The following is a 17,859-nucleotide window of genomic DNA, read 5'->3' on the forward strand; positions in this document are numbered from 1 at the left end:
AGTGCTGTGGTAAAACCAGGGTCAGGACCAGGGTCGGTGCAGGGCAGGGACTCACCTCTCCCCACGCCCCCCTTCACATAAGTGCTCAGCAGGTCTGTGTGAGAATCACTTCCTCAGTTAATGTCCACTCCTCACAGGAGGGATTTTTGTGACCCCAGAACAAGAATGCGTGTGGGAGCTCAGGTTCCTTTTCCCCAGACCTGCTCCTCCCACACTGCTCTCCTCAGCGCCCCTTCTGGGCACATCTCATCCTGTCTATTCCTCACACCCACCCTGGGCTTCCCTGTTCCAGGGCCTCTGAACTCTATAAGGCTCGGTCCTCCTACTCCCATCAGTGGTTTTTCCAGGTTCTGGCTCCTCTCTCCCTCCATTTGGGTATCTTCACAGGCCCCCTGCCCTCCTACCCATGCTAGGGAAGCTACCCAATTCCTTACTGTGGCTCTGCTTCTCTTCAGAGTAGCTGAGACACCTGTGCTGTCCTGGCACCGGCCCTAGGAAGGGGTCAGATCCACAGGAGGTCAGATTTTCCTCCTCTTGTCCACTGCTGTGTCACAGGTCCTCTAGGACTGCTGGTGGCAGGAAGGGGGGATGGGAAGGAGGGAAGAAGAGAGTCAGGATGCCTCAAGCTTGTTGGATTTTATGATTTTAAATTGAGAGAGATTTGATCCTAATTCCCTGCAGAGGAGAAGAGGGAGGTGAGAGGGAGAAGAAAAAGGATGGAGAAGGTGCCCTATGAGTCCTCAAGCTTGCAGGAAACATAAGGGCAGATTCCTGGTGACTGATGGCTCCCTGGGGCATCCTCGCTTGCCCTGAACACAGGATGAGATGTTTCAAGTCTTAGGTGATGAAGGGAAGGAAAATTCTCCAAGCAAGGGCTGTGAAGAGTTCACCACTTGAGCAGAGGCATTCTGGCTGCCTGGCCCCTGTGGGACAGAATGAAACTCAAAGCTGGGTCTCAGCCTCCCTCACCCATCCCTTGAATGGAAGCCCCTGCCTAGCAGAAGCTAGAAGGTGGTACGGCAGGGTCCTAGCAGGAGGCCTTCCGCCCCCCACCCCACCCTGTCCCACCCGTCTCCAGGCCACCCACGTGATTACAAACTGGCCCCTCCCCCTAGAGCCTCCCTGCCTGTCACTCAGGCTGTTTCTTCCTATCACAATGCCAGCCCAGCAGTCATGTGATGTGAGACAAATAGCCCTGTCTTGTTGGATGATGATACACAACACAAGGACACAGCAGGTGACCCTGGGACAGCCTCAACTGTCCTTTCTAGGTGCTGAGGACAACCTCAACCTGAGTCTGCCTGTCCATCTGGTCACTCTATCTCTCTCCATCCATACATCAACGGCTTAGATAAGAAGATTCTTCTCACCCGGCACTGAGGCTCATGCCTGTAATCCTAGCTACTCAGGAGGCAGAGATCCAGAGATCGGGAGATCACAGATCAAAACCAGCAGGGGGAAATATTTTGTGAGACTCTGTTTTGAAAAAACCCATCACAGAAAAAGGCTGGTGGAGTGGCTTAAGGTAGTACTGCAAAGGAAACAAAAAAGAAGATTCTTCTCAACGACTCCACTGGTAGTCTCACGCAAAAGATGCCTTCTACGCTGCATTTTTTAGGCTCTTATGATGAACAACTTTCACTACAAATTCTTAGCAATACGCTCTTGCCTGGGCCACATGAGCAAGGCTTCTGTTCTGCCTCATGCGACTGGAGGTCTCTGCCCTTCCCTAGGAGGGCTTCTCCCCGTAACCAACAGCATCCCAACCAAAATCCTACCTGCCTGAGGCCAGGAACACGTGGCTCAGGGTTCCCAACCAGGCCCAGGACCAACACTGCTCCCTGTAACCTCCCTAGTTTTGCCTTTGAGCACTTGCTCCATGCTGCATGCCACGCCATGTAATAATCGCCAGACTGAATGCCTGATTAGGTTGTGTTTCCACTCTGCACATAGGTAAACTGAGGCCTGGAGATGTTTTCACCTCACTCACCGAGGGCTAAAGGTGGATTCTTGGATCCACAGGCAACTGAAGGAGCACCATAGAGGTCAGTACAAGGGCAGCACTGGGAAGACAGCAGTGGACACTGGAAGTTGGTGTCTCTATGGGGAGCTGTAAATCTTGTGAGGACCACACCCTGATCACTGAGCATGTGACTCTGCAGAAACAAGACACTTTCCCAGAAGATCTCAAAGCATACCTGTCATTCTGCATATTCCAGAGGGCTGGGATTGGGGAGTCACAAAGTGTCCCCATTTGGCAACTGGATAAACGGAGGCTCAGTAAACAAGTGCAAGGCCGAAGTCAGAGGCGAGCACAGGAGGCTCCAGGCCCAGCTGGGTGACCGTGTGGTGAAGGGCAGCAGAATGACACAGTGTTTGCTGGTATAGAGTTGATCACTCAGCCATTGGGGGGTCCCTGAGGTACCTCTTTGTGGGAGTAACTCTAGTATCTAGGAATTTCTTAGAGGGTGTTCAGAGGCACGGGTGAATCCCGCTGAGTGTTCCAGGAAAGCACTTAGAAGCCCAGCATTACTGTTTACATTGCCAAGAGCTCCAGGGCTCCTTTCCAGCTCCTGTTTTATCTTTCACATCTTCTGCTAATTTGGATCGGAAAGGCTTGGGTTCTGAGGGCTGCTTCTGGCTGCCCAACATGGGTGGCATGCCTTACCCAGCTCCTCGTCTGTAAGGAGCTGAGGTTGGCAATGACAGGTGAACACTGCTCTGACGTTCTAGTTTTTTTGAATGAACTGCCACGGTTTTAATGTGTTCCTAAATTTCATGTGTTAGATATTTACCCAAATTTGTACTGACTGGATGTGTAGGCCTTTGATAAGAAATCAGGGTCTGCATGATGGGACTGCAGCTTTGTAAGAAGAGGAAGAGAGCATGCAGCCGAGTTGGCATATGCATTCTGTGTTCTGTCTTTCCACATGGCACCCTCTGCTGTGTTAGGATGTAGCAAAAGGGCCTCACCAGATTTAGAGCAGATATCAGTGCTGTGCTCTTGGGTCTCCCAACTTCCAGAACCATGAGCCAAATAAACTATTCTCTACAAACTTTCCAGTCTCAGGTACTTTGTTATAACAACAGAACATGCACTGAGCCATCCCATCCAGGGTCTTCTTCCCTCCTGCGTGGAATAGCTAAGTGTGTGGTTAATGATAGTGAGTCACTGGGTCAGCTTTGCAGAATGGTTCATAACCAAAGTTATGAAAAATGCAATACAAAGAAAGACCTATGCTTTCAAAGCACCTCAAAAGCTAATTGTACTCCCTAATTTCTGATACATCTTGTCCACTTCCTCCACAGGCCTCACTGCACTAATCCCCTCCCCTCAGGTAGAACACATCCATCCTTGTTGCCTGTAATGGGAGCTGCTCCTGTGGCCAAGGAACCAGCAAGCCAGAACTGGTCACCTATCTCTGGTGCCTCTGCTGAGCAGGGAGGAGGAAGGACACTCAGCCAGCAAAGGTCAGCAGAGACCACAGAGGATGAGGTGTGACAATGTCCTTACCCTCTCCAAGGCTTTAGAAGCTGCAGTGTGACAATGGCACTGCCAAGAGGCATCAGGAGACGCCCTCCTTCCAGGTGAGAAGAGAGGTCCACAGAGGTGCCTATGGACTGAACGTGTCACCCCTTCATATATTGGAGGCCTGACCCATCAAGGGCCCATATTGGGAGGTGGTGCCTCTGGGGAACTTTAGGTTTAGATGAAGAGGGTAGAAGGGATTAGTGCCTTGAAGGAGAAGCAGGGACCCCAGTGCTCTTTCTCTTTGCCTTGAGAGGACACAGCAGGAAGGCAGCCATCTCTGACCCAAGACAGGCGCCCTCACAAGAACCCAGCCACACTCATTCCTTGGTCTTGGACTTCCAGGTTCCAGAACTGTAAGAAACAAATATGCAAAGTTCTCTAGTCTCTGATTTAGCAGCCTAAACTAAGACAAGAGGGACAGTTTCCCCAAAGCCACAGACAGAAGGGGTAAGGGGTGCAAGACTGGGGCTGAGGCCAGAGTGTTACTGTGCCTCCAGGTTATTCTGGAGAGTCCCAATGGTCTTTCAACACATCCAGGGCTGCTCCAGGAAAGGGGCTGCAAATATCCCGTGAGGTTCCAGGGCAGTGGAGCATGAGCAGAAGGAAGGAAGATGGTCTTTGAGATGAATTGCCTGGCCTGCACAAGGAGGGAGGGAGAGAGCCATCATGGAAGGCCACTCTCTCAAGATTACATGGGGGTCCTGCACTGGGAAGGGGAATTTGAAGGTTCTGCTCAACTCCAAGGGTCTCTGAGCTGTTGGTTAGCTGAGAGGTAGCACTGCATGGGCTTGGGAGTCCTAGGAAGTAAAACTGGGAAACCATAGTTTCTGGAAATCTTTGAAGTATCTCATCTCCCTCCCTACCCACTCACCCTCCTTCTTTCTCTCCTCATCGCTGCCCACTCCCACCCCTGACTTCAGAAAGGTTCATACCAGGATGTCCAGGCAGGCGGCCTTCAGCAAGGTGATTTGGTCTGCGATGGTCAAGCCAGTGAAGCCCGGCAGACGTTTAGCAAATTCCACGATCTTAATAATGCACTTGGTGGCCAGTTCACTGAATTTATCCCAGAGGCCCAAGTCCAGTCGGACTCGATGGTCAGCACTGGAATTCTGAGAGAGAGAGAAAACACCGTCAGGTATAGTTCCTGGAAGCCCAAGGTAGGCAGGGAACTCCACATGCTTCTATTAATAGGATGACATTTTGGACTTGACCATATTGCTTCTTGAGGGTACAGCCTGTATTCATGCTTTGAAAATGTGCAAAGTGTTATGCCAGTGTCAGTGGATAATGAAGGAAGAAATTAGTTATCTGGCTAATAAGTGCAGAAGGACTGATGGAGTGAACACTTGCTAGGCTACAACCCTGACAACTAATGACTGGACATTAGCCATCAGTGGTGGCTAATATCTCAGAACCAGGCAGCCTGCCACATGGGTTCTAACTTGTCCTGACGGGAAACACTACCACCTCTGCAACAGTCTGGCCCAGAGCAAACTTGAGTCAGATTGAGCCTCTAGATCTAACCGGAGGAAATCCAGGAATGTGGGAATGATACCACAGGAGTGCAACTGGCAACACCCGGAAAGCCTAAAAAACCAACATACAGGTTTCTTCAACAAAGAAGATTCCAAGAGGGAAAAAATATAAAGAGACACCTAGAGAATAAAAGTGACTCAGCTGCCATGCTTTGCTATTAACAGAAGATAACTAAGTTATGACTCCAAGTCTGAAATCAATGCCGGGGGCATTCCCAGAAAGAATACAGGGCTCCATGGCACAACACCGGAGACCTTCGAAAGCACTGTGCCAAACGGAGGAAGGCAGACGCAAAGCCTATTCACAAAATGATTTCACGTACATGCAATTCTAGAAAAGGCAAAACTACAGTTTTGAACCAATCGGTAGTCTCCAGGGACTGGGATGGGGGAGAAGGCCCGCAAGCTGCACGAGGGAATTTTCTGGAGTGATGGAAATGTGCTACACCCTGACTGAGGTCACAGCTACACGACTATGTACTTCTGTCACAAGCATCAAACCATGCCTTTAAAAAAAGATAAAAGAAATCACACATGTAAGTTATTCCCCAAAAACTTTTTAGGAGACTTATAAGGTCTAAAACTTACCTGAATTCTGATTCAAACAAACTATAGACTGTGTCAGATAGGAGAAAACTAAAACTCTGAGAGATCAAGGCGTCTGAGGTATTAATTTTATTTAACAGTGGCACTGATGCTTTGCTTTTGTACTCTCATTTGAAGCACACACTGAGATATTTACAGGTAAGATGGTGAGAGGTCTGCAAATTCCTTCAGAATGACATGTTCTGGAGAGCACAAGGGTTAGAGGTAAGACCGGCTGTGGAGTGATCACAGGGGTTTATGTTTGAAATCATAAGAAGTGACAATAATAATAAAGAATAATAATAAAAAATACAAAAATGATGAAGATTAGGATCTCTGAGTGCTTCAGTGGCCTCAGACTTGGCATCAGATGAGTGGGGTGTCCCAGGCCTCAGGAAAGTGCCTCTGATCTGGTCTGGTCAGTGGGGGTGGGGTTCCTACCTCTGGACACAGTGATTGGTTAAGGAAAGAGCATGTGATCCAGAGCAGACCAACGACATAAATTCTGAGACTCTGGTTGGAAGAACTGAGGAAGTGAAGCTCTTTGCCAGTGGGAGTGAGCTTTCAGGGGTCACCAAGTGGAGAAGGGCTCTCTAAAAATACAGCCAATTAGAGGGAAGGCTAAGCTGAAAGACAGAGGAGGAATGGCTCAATCCTGAAGACAAGAAACCTGAGTCATATGTGTGTTTTTTTTAAATGTAAGTTGATTTGAGTTGTGGTTCTGTCACCTGCAACAGAAGAATTCTGACTAATGTACAGTTTGGGCTCTTGAGGGTTAGGTCTGAGAGTTTTACACTTTCCTCTGAAGAATCATCAGGACTTAAGGAAGAGGTTCTGCTGCAACTGCCACCACCACCTCCCTCCTGGACTACTGCAGCACCTCCTCACGGGTGTCCCTTCTCCTACCCTGGCCTCATGAAAGCAGCAAGGGATCTTGTAAAACACAAGCCCAAGCAAGACACTGCTCAAAATCTCCAGTGATTCCTCCATCCTTTCAGTGGCTGGCAGGTCCTCCCCACTCCCTCAGTCCCAGCCACTCAGGGCTCCTGGCTATACCTGACTAAGTCTGAAATGCCCCGGTTCAAGTCTGTTCCCCCACCTGCATTGCTCTCCCCCACGCCCTCATATCTGCATGATACACTCTCTCATTCTGTGTCTTTCATTAAATGTCATCTTCTCTTTCACCTTCCCTAGTGTCCATGAAGACTGTACCCCCACTATCTCCCCAGAACTCCACACTCCCTCTCCTGAGTCTGATCATTTCCACACAGCTTCTTGTCTGATTTCTCATTGCTGTCTTGTCACTGCCAGCAATACAGGTGACATAGCAAGCACCTGCTTGCTATGAATCAGTGGGTGAAGCTCCCACAAATCCCTGCTTGTTTGAACTATCCCAGAACTGTTGTCATTCTGAGGATGAGGCTCAAAGATGCCGCTTCTCTTGGTGGTGGCTGAGGTCAACCTGCTCATGAGGCTTTGAACTCTGCTCCGTCCCCAGGCAGGACTGAACCATCTAAGGGGGTCAAGGCTCCCCAGGGCTGTGCGTGGCCCTCTAGCTCAATAAAGGGAACCATGCATCACAAACACACGGCTTTGGCTTTCCACCTCAGTTAAAAAACCAGTCCTCAGGTGTCAAAGTAGTGCTTGTTTCCAACATGTCAAGGACCTGGATGAAGAAACCCTACAGACAGTGGTGACCATGGTGGCCTTCCACAACACTGCTTGTAGAAGTAGGTGTGCGTCTTCCAGATTCCTTTCTCAAGGACCTTGGTGGAATGCAGTACATTTGGGGGACAGAAGATCAAGATGCATGGTTATTTGGGCTGTAATTAAATTTAATAGGCAGTTTATCCAGTTTGTAGGAAGATGCCATGGAAGAGAGGGACAGAGGCAAGCTGATGGGAGAAATGATTTTGCAAGGGAGTATCCATCTGGAAAAAAAGGCATTGCTGGGCCCAGCAAGTGTGAACAAAATCTTTATCAGCAGCGTGGAGGCACTCCATCAGGCACAGGGTGGGCGGGGGGGGCCTGTCGGATCTTCTATTAAAAATAACGCACAGCTGAGCAGTGGATGTAAATCCAGCTCGCCATTATGCAAACTGAAGGCAAGAGGCAGTTAATAAAACACAAAATAACCTGGTGTTTTATTGTCCTGGGGGCCAGATTCATAGGCGTGAGGCTTCCAATGGCTTACATGCTATCTTCCAGCTGCAGCAGGTGCAGAGCCCTGGCCCCAGGCTGGGGAGGATGGTGGTTCCAGGAAGGAGAAGAAGTGTCAGGGTGGCTCTGAAGGTGAAGGGAGGGACTGAGAGGGCCAAGAGGGGCTGGGGTAGGAGGCAGCAGGAGGAAGAAGAGTGAAGGGAGAGAAGGGACAGGAAGGTCCCAGCTCAGTCTCAGAGTTCTTCTCCCTTGCTGAGGTGCAAGGACATCTGGGGCTTCCACCGAAGGCTCCTCAGGCAGGAGCTCCACCACCTTCCCACAGTGCTGTACTCTGAGGCCCCTCCAGGATCCTCTTATGTCACAGAAGAGCCCAGCCCCATTATGAAAGTCAATTAAATGGCCATTTTTGCAGGCAGATGGCCCCCTTTCTTCTGCTGGTTTGGTTCTTGGCTGCCACACTGCCTTTCTGACTGTCTTTATGGAGGTGGAATCACCAGTGTCTTGAAATTCCCACTGATAGCAGCTCCTGGGTACTACAGTGGCATATTCAAAGCTTTTGTAGCAAAGGAAAAAATAAAAACTTTTAGGGGTGTCCCATCCTGCTGTTACATGATTCTTGGGCCAGGCAATAAGGCGGTGGGGGACCCCCACACAGCTGCAGCCCCTTCACTCCTGGGGGGCAGCCTTGGGAGTGAAGTACAGTGGCAGTGGATGTGTGTGTGTGTAGGCATGTAGATCATGTCCCAAAGGATGTCCAAGTGATGCTAAAATTTGGAGGTGACTGCAGCTTCTGGGAGGGGCCATTGAAGGCTTCTGGAACTCTGGTGGCCCATCTAAGAAAGATAAAAAGGTCTACCCTGATTGCCTTTCAAAGCCAGGGGCTACCCTGTTGGAACTTCTAGAAACTTCTCTTGGCTCCCTGTGGCTAACATTCAACCCATCTTACCCTAGCATACCCCAGCCTACCTCCTCACACTCAGCTCTGCCTCTCATCTGGCCCCTCTCTGCAAGACCTGGGGCCATGTTCAAGCTATTCCTTTTGCTGGGAATGTCTTGTCCTTTCTCTACTGGGTACTTTCAAGATGCAGACTTCCGTGTGTGCTGCCTGTTCTAAAGGCTCATTACACTTGTGACAAAATTTGATTTCCAGCCAGACTTTGCAACAGAGCTGCAAACCCAGGATAAACACAGTGCACTCCAATTCTACTCTCAGCAGGAATTGGGGAGTTAATTGTGACCCACCCCCAACAAAGATATGTCGCAGCCCTAACACCCAGAACTTCAGAACGGAACTTTGCTCAGAAATCGGGGCTTTCCAAAGACAACCCAGTAAAAGTGAGGTCGTTAAGATGGGACCAAAGTGAAGACACAGAGGGAGAAGATGGTGTATGAAAATGGAGGAGCGGAGTGACACACCCATAAACCAAGAAACGTCACCCACTCTCTGTTGCCCTGCCACAGCAGCCTATGGAAGTAACCTGGTAGGTGCCTAGTCAGCGTGTGTTACAAAATCACAGGATAGAGTGCATGACGTGTTCAGGGCAGGTGCGAGCAACTGAGGCTGGTCCTGGGTGAGATTGCTGTGAGGTGACAGAGTGGGATCAGAAGTCTTGTCCCATGACTCTCCACTTATTATCCACTCACCTGCTGCATCTCTCCTAGGGGGCCAACCTCCATGAGGCTCAGGGTTTGGTTTTCTAGCTCATCACACACATCAGTTTCTTTTAAAAAGAAAGCGCCATCTGCCAGTAGCTACTAACTGTTTACAACATCCTTCCTAAAGCACTTCTCCTGGAAAGTCTGCTGGTGGCTTAAGGATTTGGTTTGTGGTCATTTTTCCGAGGAGATTAAAGTCTCCTTAAATCTTCATAGTTCATATTCACAGGCCCCTCAGAGGACAGCTTATGTCCTACCAACCCCTGCAAGGTGATGAACAGCCTGGATGTGGCAGAGCAGTCGGTGCAGGGAGCAGATGGTCCAGCCTGGAGTCACGCTGGCTGGAGACGTGCTGTCATAGCCTCCACCTTCCTTTTCCAGAACCTGGACATGTGGTTCTAAATGATGATGGTTCATTCCTGAGTACCAAGGGGAGAAAAGCCACCCATTCTGTACCCCTCTTCTCTAGCAGGAACTCTGACACACTTTTCTCACCAAACCCTTCAGGCAAACTATGAAGTAGCTACCATACCTCATTATTTATATATATGCATATATAATTTATATATATATATATATATATATAAACACATATAACAGGGAAGGGGGACTATCTGGTGAGGGAACCAATGGGAGAGGGAGACGGAATATGATCAAAACACATTGTATGTATGTATGAAAATGTCATATAAAGAAAAGCATTTGAAAATTGTAAAAAAAAAAAAAAGAAGAAGGGGAGAAAAGAAATAATACAGGAAATGAGAGTGACTGGAGTACATTATTATACATAGATATTATAGAAATATCTCAATGAAACACTTCAGTCTGTAAAGGGTTGTAATATATGCAATAAAAAATTCCCAGATGAGGGAGCTGAGCCTCAAATGATGGTGTAAGGTCATGTACCATCTAAGTGGTGCAGGCAAGATTAGAACTTGGATTTATTAAGTGCCCAAGCTCCAACGACATGGTTGCTACAGTCAGGCTAAGGAAGCAACTCACATCCTCGGAGTGTTTGTCACCTCTGGTTTGCTCCCGAGGAGTGGGGCAATGGTCTGTACACAGCTATTCCACAACTTTCTCCTTTCCATCACCTCTCTTTTTGTGGTGAGGGGTCATTGGTTAGAAATCTTCCCAAAGACACTAGCTCTGCAGCTTGTAGGTGGGCACCCTGCCCAGGCCTAGGGTGGAGGATGGTGGGCACATATTTCTGACTCCTCCATCCATTCTTGTCACCTCTTAGGACCTGACCACTTGTTCTAAACTGACCCTAATTGGAGAAGAAAAAGTTGCTGTTTTCTGTAAGATCTGCAGGTGGGTGGCTGGCTGCCCGCCCTTGTATTCCTTTCTGCCCACTTATTCCGAAGGAGCATCTGACAGTGATGCCACTCTGGTGAAGGGGGCAGGAAGTTTCTTGCAGTGGAAGCAACTGCCTATCTAAAAAAAGCTCTTACAAATGCTCAACTCGGAACTGAGAGCTTGCTGAGAGCGTGTTATGGCTGCTGTTATTTATTTATATTCCCACCTACTTCCAGAAGGGATTTGAAGTTGCTTATAATGAACACAAAGCCAGATCTGTGTCGAGATAGAAGAAATACAGAGAAAGGCACTGACGGTTACCTCAGTGTGTCTGGACAGAAGGCACGCTGCCCAGCAACTAAGGGCCAGTCTTGGAGATAAACTGTATTTCTGTCTTCTTTGCTTGACTGAAAGAGGTGTAGAAAAGTCCCCACAAAGGGCTTAGGATGATGAGTCCCAGTTGACAGATGGTGCCTCGTCCCGTCCCCAAAAAGGGGTGAAAGGGAAGGGGCCCAGGACGCTCTGTCTTGGGCCAGAAGCACACCCTAAAATTAGGATCTAAAGGCAAGCAGTTTATTTGGGAGGAAACAGATAAACTCCCAGGAAGCCCTGGGAGGCAGAGGGAAGGAGGTACACAGTACTGAGCATCACGGAGGTGATGGATGGGGACTTGAGCTGGCTGGGGAACTCCAGAGTGGCTAGAGAATGCCCAAGGGTCACGCTGCCCAGGTGAGGAGGTGGTGTTTTACCTACCAGCTTCTGTGTTGCCAAGGCTAGGGCAGCTACCACAAGTGTCAGTGCCCCATGTGTGAGCCATCCTAGAGGGTCCAGACCACACCAGGCAGGCCACACCAGAACATGAGTTCAGGGAGGGGTAAATGCTGTGCTCTGTGGCTGTCCCACCCCTGCAGATAGACCCGGCCTTTTCACCTGGTTATCCTGTGAGTCAGCCTAGGGGACTGACTAGCCATCTGAAAACACCCTCACCTGGAGAGGAGGAAGGGGTCCCCTCGAGTAGAACGGGACCCAGGTATTGCCATGTTTTACCTTTTGGCCCAGTGCACAGCTTCCTCTTCCATGAAGACCTCACTCTAATCTGTTTTTCTTTTCTGGAGCTAAAAGTTTGATTTATTCCTAGGAAACAGGCACCTCCTCCTCCTAACTGATGCTACCAATGGCTCCCACTTCCTTTCTACTTCTCTGACTGCCCTCTTGGACTATTCTGGGCATAGGGTATGGGTTAAGAGATCTGCCCTGGAGTCAGACTGCTCTGCCAAGAGGGTAAGCATGAGGTAAAGGGGAAGTTACTTAGCCACTCTGTGCCTCAGTTTACTTATCTGTGTATGGGGTCAATAATACCCACCTCATAGAGTCCTCATAGGGAGAGAAAGAATTAGAATATTTAGTGGGGTGTCTGGCACATGATAAAGGCTCAGTAAATATTGGCAACAATAACAGTGATGCTAACAGTTATGAAGACATCAGATCACCAACTGTCACTTTCTATTATCTATAGATGAAAATCTAGACTCATCAGCTGTGTTCAGCACTCTGTAAGGATTTCCCCCTTTTCACTCCCCACTCTCTCTCAGCATGGCCCCACTATTCCCTGCACCTGTTTCCTCTCAGCCTTTTTTGCCCCCTCCACCATCCCAGCCTGGGTTGATTTCCTCATTCCTTAGACCAGGGTCCACTCACCTTGATAGAAGAGTCAAGGCCAATACAGTGCCTCAAACATGGCTGGGGAAAACAACTGTTGGGGATGATAACTGTTCCACAAGTTAAAAATGACCTGCTCCCTGGCTCTTGACTCCTCTTCAAGTGCTGCACTGGCAAGGGCCAGGTCCCTGGGGGTCAGTTCACCCCTGGGGTATCAGTGCTGTGTGGATGCTGCCAGGTTTCAACACAGAAGCCTTTCAGAAATTGGCCTATTTCAGTCTCTCATTTCCTGGCACACAGCTGAGCAGAATCTGAACCACACAGATGTGGCTCCAGGACCTTGCTCTGATACATGGTGTCATCCTTCACAGCCACTGCTTTCCTTCCCCGTGGCATCTAGCCTTGTCCTGCTCTGTGTCCTGCTCTGGGCTTCCCCAGCTCAGGCAGAGCTGGTCTCTGGCAGGCTGCAGTGTCTCTGCTGCTCCTGACACAGGCTGTGTGGGCCTCACAAGGTCACCCTGGTCTTACTGCAGTCCAATGCTTGAGAAACGTCCCAGTCCGAGCCCCCGAGTCGGAATCCACAGGTTTCCAGGGTAGCTACACACATGACTTTGGGGAAGCGCTGTTCTTGGTTCTTTCTGTGCTTCCAGATGTGCACAAGTCTCTAGTTCAGCCAGGAGACCTGCTGTCTTGCCCTTGCCAGAAGTTGGTACCACTGACCACAGCCTTGACATTGCCACAGCCTCAGGTTCCCTTGGGAAGCCACAGGGGTGGGTTCCAGCACCAAGCTCCATCAAACCTTCTGTGCCTGCGCTGTCTCCATTCCTGAGCACCTCAAGAATGACTTCAAAGCCCCTCCCCGAGCTATCCCTTTCTTCCTGCCATCAATATTGCATCTTTTAATCCTCAGGACCTTCTTTCTTTCTTTTTTTTCTTTTGATGGTACTGAGGTTTGAACTTAGGACTTTGTGCTTGCCAGGCAGGCGCTCTACCATGTGAGCCATGCCTCCAGCCCCTCAGGGCTTGCTCACTAACATTTTTACAGCACATCAGTTATCAATCTAGCAAACGCAGCAATACTTGGATTTTCAAGGAACATTTACCAGCATCTCAGGCAACAATACAAGCCATTTAAAGAGGCCAAAATGCTGTTCTAGTTTTATCCATTTATTCATTCGTCAGTTATCTAGTGAGTGCCTAGTGTGTGCCACAAACTAGGAAACTATGTCAGTGCATACAATGCAAGTATATAATACAATACCTCTTGAAAAATTAAAGGACCTCATGACACCTCCCAGGCACATTCTAGACCAGCTAACATGCTCCTACCCTTCATCTCGCATGTCTCCCCACTCCCTTCCTGAATTCTAACCATACTGAAAGCCACCCCTACCTGTGCCCTTCTAGGCCCTGGCTGGTTTTTATACCCACTCCTCACTGAAGCCAGACCTTGGCTTAAGGGATGGCGCTATAATCTCAATCGGACTCTACAGCTGGACTGGTGTTTATAAAAGATTGAGCCTGTCACCCCTGGTTCCCTATGGGCTCTGTACAGGTGTCTGTCACAACCCAAGTAATTCCTCACTGCCTTGCCTTACCTTCTTCACCAGACCAAAGTCCCTGCCTGAGAGCAGCAACAGATAATTCATGTTGCCAGGGCCTGGCATGCAACCTGGCATATAGTAAGCACGCAGTGAATGCTTCTTGAGTGAATGCATGCACGCACAAGTAAATTGAAGGACCACCCATCCTATTCAGTGACTGTCCAAAGGCCACTATGTGGAAACAAGTGGCCACTGTGCAGCCCCACTTGGCTGACTTGCAAAAGTTCTAGGCTAAGTTTGGGTGGATGACCCTGCAGGTTCAGGACGTGTGTGTGTGTGTGTGTGTGTGAGTATGTGTGTGCATGTGTGAAAGGCCTGTGCTCACACCCCCAGCAATCTGCGGTGGAAGCGGCTCTTACCGTGGTGTATTTACCCAGCTGGCAGAGTGAGGGGAAAGTTTCCTGGTGAGCCTTTCGGATCTTCTCTGTGAGGTCGTCCAGCTCAGCTGTCATCTCATAGCTCTCTGGGCACTCCTGCTTTGTAGGCTCCTTCTTTTTCTTGTTCCTGTCATTTCTAACAGCTGGAAAATGAGAAAGAAGGGAAACCAGAGGTCACTAATGGCTGGAACTGTGCTGCCAGAGCTGGGAGTTTCCCTCTCCCAACACTGCCTTGTGATCCCCCCTGGTACCTGAAACAGGAACAGTGAGGAAAGGTGGGATCAACACCCCACTTGTGGGACAAGGGACTCCGCAGTCAGGGCTCCTGGGCAGAGGGCAAGGTTTGTCTGGGTGGGCATGTGCCAGTCAGCGTAGGGAAAGCTAGCAAAGTGGGAGGCTGAGTCCTGGCTGTGTGAGAGAACATTCCATGTGAACGGTGTCCTGTGAAGACGGACTTGTCCAACAGTGTTACCCCAGTTCCAGAGAGGCTGCTCTGCAAACGCTGTGGGACACCCCTTGGGCCTGGGAGCCAGGTCCCCGAACACAGCCTATGTGGCTTCATAATTAGTGTTTCCTAGCTGGGCATTTGGGTTTTTTGTTTGTTGGTTGGTTGGTTGGTTTTCTAAATAAACTGACTGGCATCTTTGAAGAGATTTGGCTCAGGGGTAGAATTATGGAAAGTCCTTGCTGGACTTTCTGTGTTAACCATACAGCCTTTTGCTATTTATAAAACAATTTAAAAACAGTAGAAAACCCTCACCCTGGAAAACCAATCACTCATTCACAGTCGCCAATTCCAGGTCTCATCAGGCACCCCTGGACTGCAGCAGGTCCAGGAAGACCTGCTTTTTGCCCCTGCACGCCCCAGCCCCACAGCGCCCATCACACAGTTGGGGTCAGGACTGGTACTGCAGGTCGGTGGAGGCCCAGCCTCCTCCCAGGTTTCTGGATGACAGTGATCCAGTGCAACTAGATGCTCCAGCTCCCACTTGGGAGCACCTGGGGAAGAATACAGAAATCCAGGATGGCAGACAGGTGTAACCAGACCGCGTGACCCCCCTCTGGGGAGTTTCATTTCCCAGGCACCCGTGGGTGCCAGACTGGATGCAGCCTGGCTGAGAATGCCACCAGTGTGACCTGGGATCGGTCACACTGCAAAGTGACCCAGGGCATAATCTGATCTACCTAAGAGGATTTGGCCCGATTGCCTCCCTAAGGATGCCTGGGCCATCTGAGCACTGGTAGCTTTTAGGTCCATAGTAGCATAGTCCCCAAGCCCTGCAAAGGGCAGGAGCAGGGGGTGGAGTAACCAAAGTCAGAGGATGAGGAGAGGTGACAGAAAGAGTGTGACTGTTCTGAGAAGTCAGCCTGTGCAAGCTGCTCAGGCTGCCCAGGAGGGAGGGCAGTTGGGAGAAGAGGAACACTTAACTCTTTGAGTATCATGAGCTCTGTACTGGGAGCTTTGTCCATGGAATCTCACTCAATTCCCTTATCAGGTATGCAGTTTTAAACCCATTTTACAGGTAGATAACTGACACCCATGTTTATGTAGATGGCAAGTTCTTTCCTCACTTGAACTCATGTAGTCCCAAGAAAATGGCCACCTGGGAGGACAGTGACTCCCTCTCCTTTCTGATATGGCACTGTACTAGACTGCTAGGAATGAGGACTGTATTCTTCCCTAGTAATAGACTGGCCTGGCCTATCGGGGTCTCTGTGACCAGCTCTTCCCAGGAGGTGCAGGGAAGAGTGAAAAGAGGGAAGATACAAAGAATTCAGTCACCAATGGAGACACAGGGAGGGAGCAGGGGCAGCACAGGTGACAGGAACCCCCACATTGGTGGCCCTCCTAGGGACCGCCATGTCCTCTGTGAGAGAACACTGCAGCTTGGTTCTGAGGATGAATCATGGTGATGGCTGACAGAGTGTCCCCTCCTTACGGTGAGGGCAGGTGATGCTGGGGAATGGGGCTGGTGTGGGCTGGTGGGCAGCTGTGCTATTTGATGGCCACACCCTCTTTCATGCCAATGGCACTTAGCTGGCATATGTACCCACATATCCATGATGGCCCTGGGGAGTAGACAAGCTGCTTTCCAGCACAGCTCACCCCTGGGAGAGGGGAGAGCACAGGGAGGCAGGGCAAGGGGCCTACACAGTCACACCTGCCTCAGAGCCTCCTGGTCTGGGACAATCCGGAAGGCAAGGACCATATTTTGTTTGCCTCTGTGGTACCAGGGCTTAATACAGAACCTGAGCCACAGTGGGGCTCAAGAACTGTTTTGTGAATGACAAGGTACATATGTGACTAGGTGTGGACTTCCATCCAGCCACCATCAGGGCCTGTGTGCAGGCAGACAGAGCTCACCTGAGCCTCCTTGCTTCCAGGAATTAAATTTCTCACGGTCACCTCGAGGTCTGCAGAGGAATCACTAACCGCTCTCCACCCCTCAGCAGTGCCAGGAGGGTGATGAAGTGGCAGTGGGGGCATCCAAAGGGTCAGGAGTGTGATTTATACACCTGATAGAACCCGGCCCCATGTTTGCAAAGCGCTTCTTGGACTAAAGGTGCCCCATAAAATATCAAGTATTCTCCTCGTGAGGTGCTAAGTGCCACAAATCAGATTTGGTGGCATAAAAGTAACATATTTATGATCCACTATCATATTGCAAATGAAATGAATGTAATAAAAATGTCACTTATACAAATACCTCTGATGTACGGGCCTCGACCTATGAATATGAAAACAGACACCCAAGCACTTTTATTTGAATGTCTAATCATGGAAATAAATGAAGTCATGTTCATTTTAATGTGTGCACTTGTGCATGTATCTGAAATATTGATTTCCATGCACACAATAAAAACTGAATGCAAGAAACATGCAAAGACGTGGCTCTCACTTGGACTCATGAAGAAATGAAAACACTTCGCTAAAAATTCCTTCAGGTCAAAAAAATGAAAGTTCCATTGATGGTGATTTTTTTTTTTTTGTCCATAAAGTTTTTTTTTTTTTAATATTCAGTTTAGTAAAGGGGCTATAATGGTCTATTTACTCTTGCTTGAAAATTAAAGTTTGAAATTTGCACATCTTGACTTCTCAGCTGCTTGCTAACTGCAAAACTAATGGATCACAGTTGGTGATTGAAGTGATCTGGTTGTCGTGAGTGGGGGAGGGCTGTGACTAACATACTGATTCACTCAAGAGAAGAAGTCAAAGACATTGTCTAATCTTAGTCTGAAAAACCAGTTCCCGAATGAGTTACGTCGTCAACTGCTGTGGATCTGAAGGCAGGAGAACCGTTAGTAATTGCTAGAAATGGTTTTCCCCCAATGAGGGATTTGGGGGTTGGTGCTCAAGCAGCCATGCAGCAGGCCCCGCAGTGATGGTGGGTGGAGTTGGGGTGCATGAATGCTCCCTCCGAGTTCGAATCTCAGTGAAGATGGAGACAGCC

General features: G+C 49.3%; 1 protein-coding gene across 6 annotated transcripts in view; it reads right to left on the minus strand.

The window, feature by feature from the left end:
• The window catches only part of Rarb (retinoic acid receptor beta), a 385,376-nt gene that overhangs the window by 11,470 nt on the left and 356,047 nt on the right, over positions 1–17,859 (minus strand). For all 6 annotated transcript variants that reach the window (XM_074043790.1, XM_074043791.1, XM_074043794.1 and 3 more), the window contains 2 exons: positions 14,390–14,550; positions 4,465–4,641 (listed from right to left, as the gene is read on the minus strand). In XM_074043790.1, the coding sequence (XP_073899891.1) occupies positions 4,465–4,641; positions 14,390–14,550 (338 nt within the window). The remainder of the gene's footprint in view (positions 1–4,464; positions 4,642–14,389; positions 14,551–17,859) is intronic.

Source organism: Castor canadensis, chromosome 10 (genome assembly GCF_047511655.1).
Source record: "Castor canadensis chromosome 10, mCasCan1.hap1v2, whole genome shotgun sequence".
Taxonomy (NCBI): domain Eukaryota; kingdom Metazoa; phylum Chordata; class Mammalia; order Rodentia; family Castoridae; genus Castor; species Castor canadensis.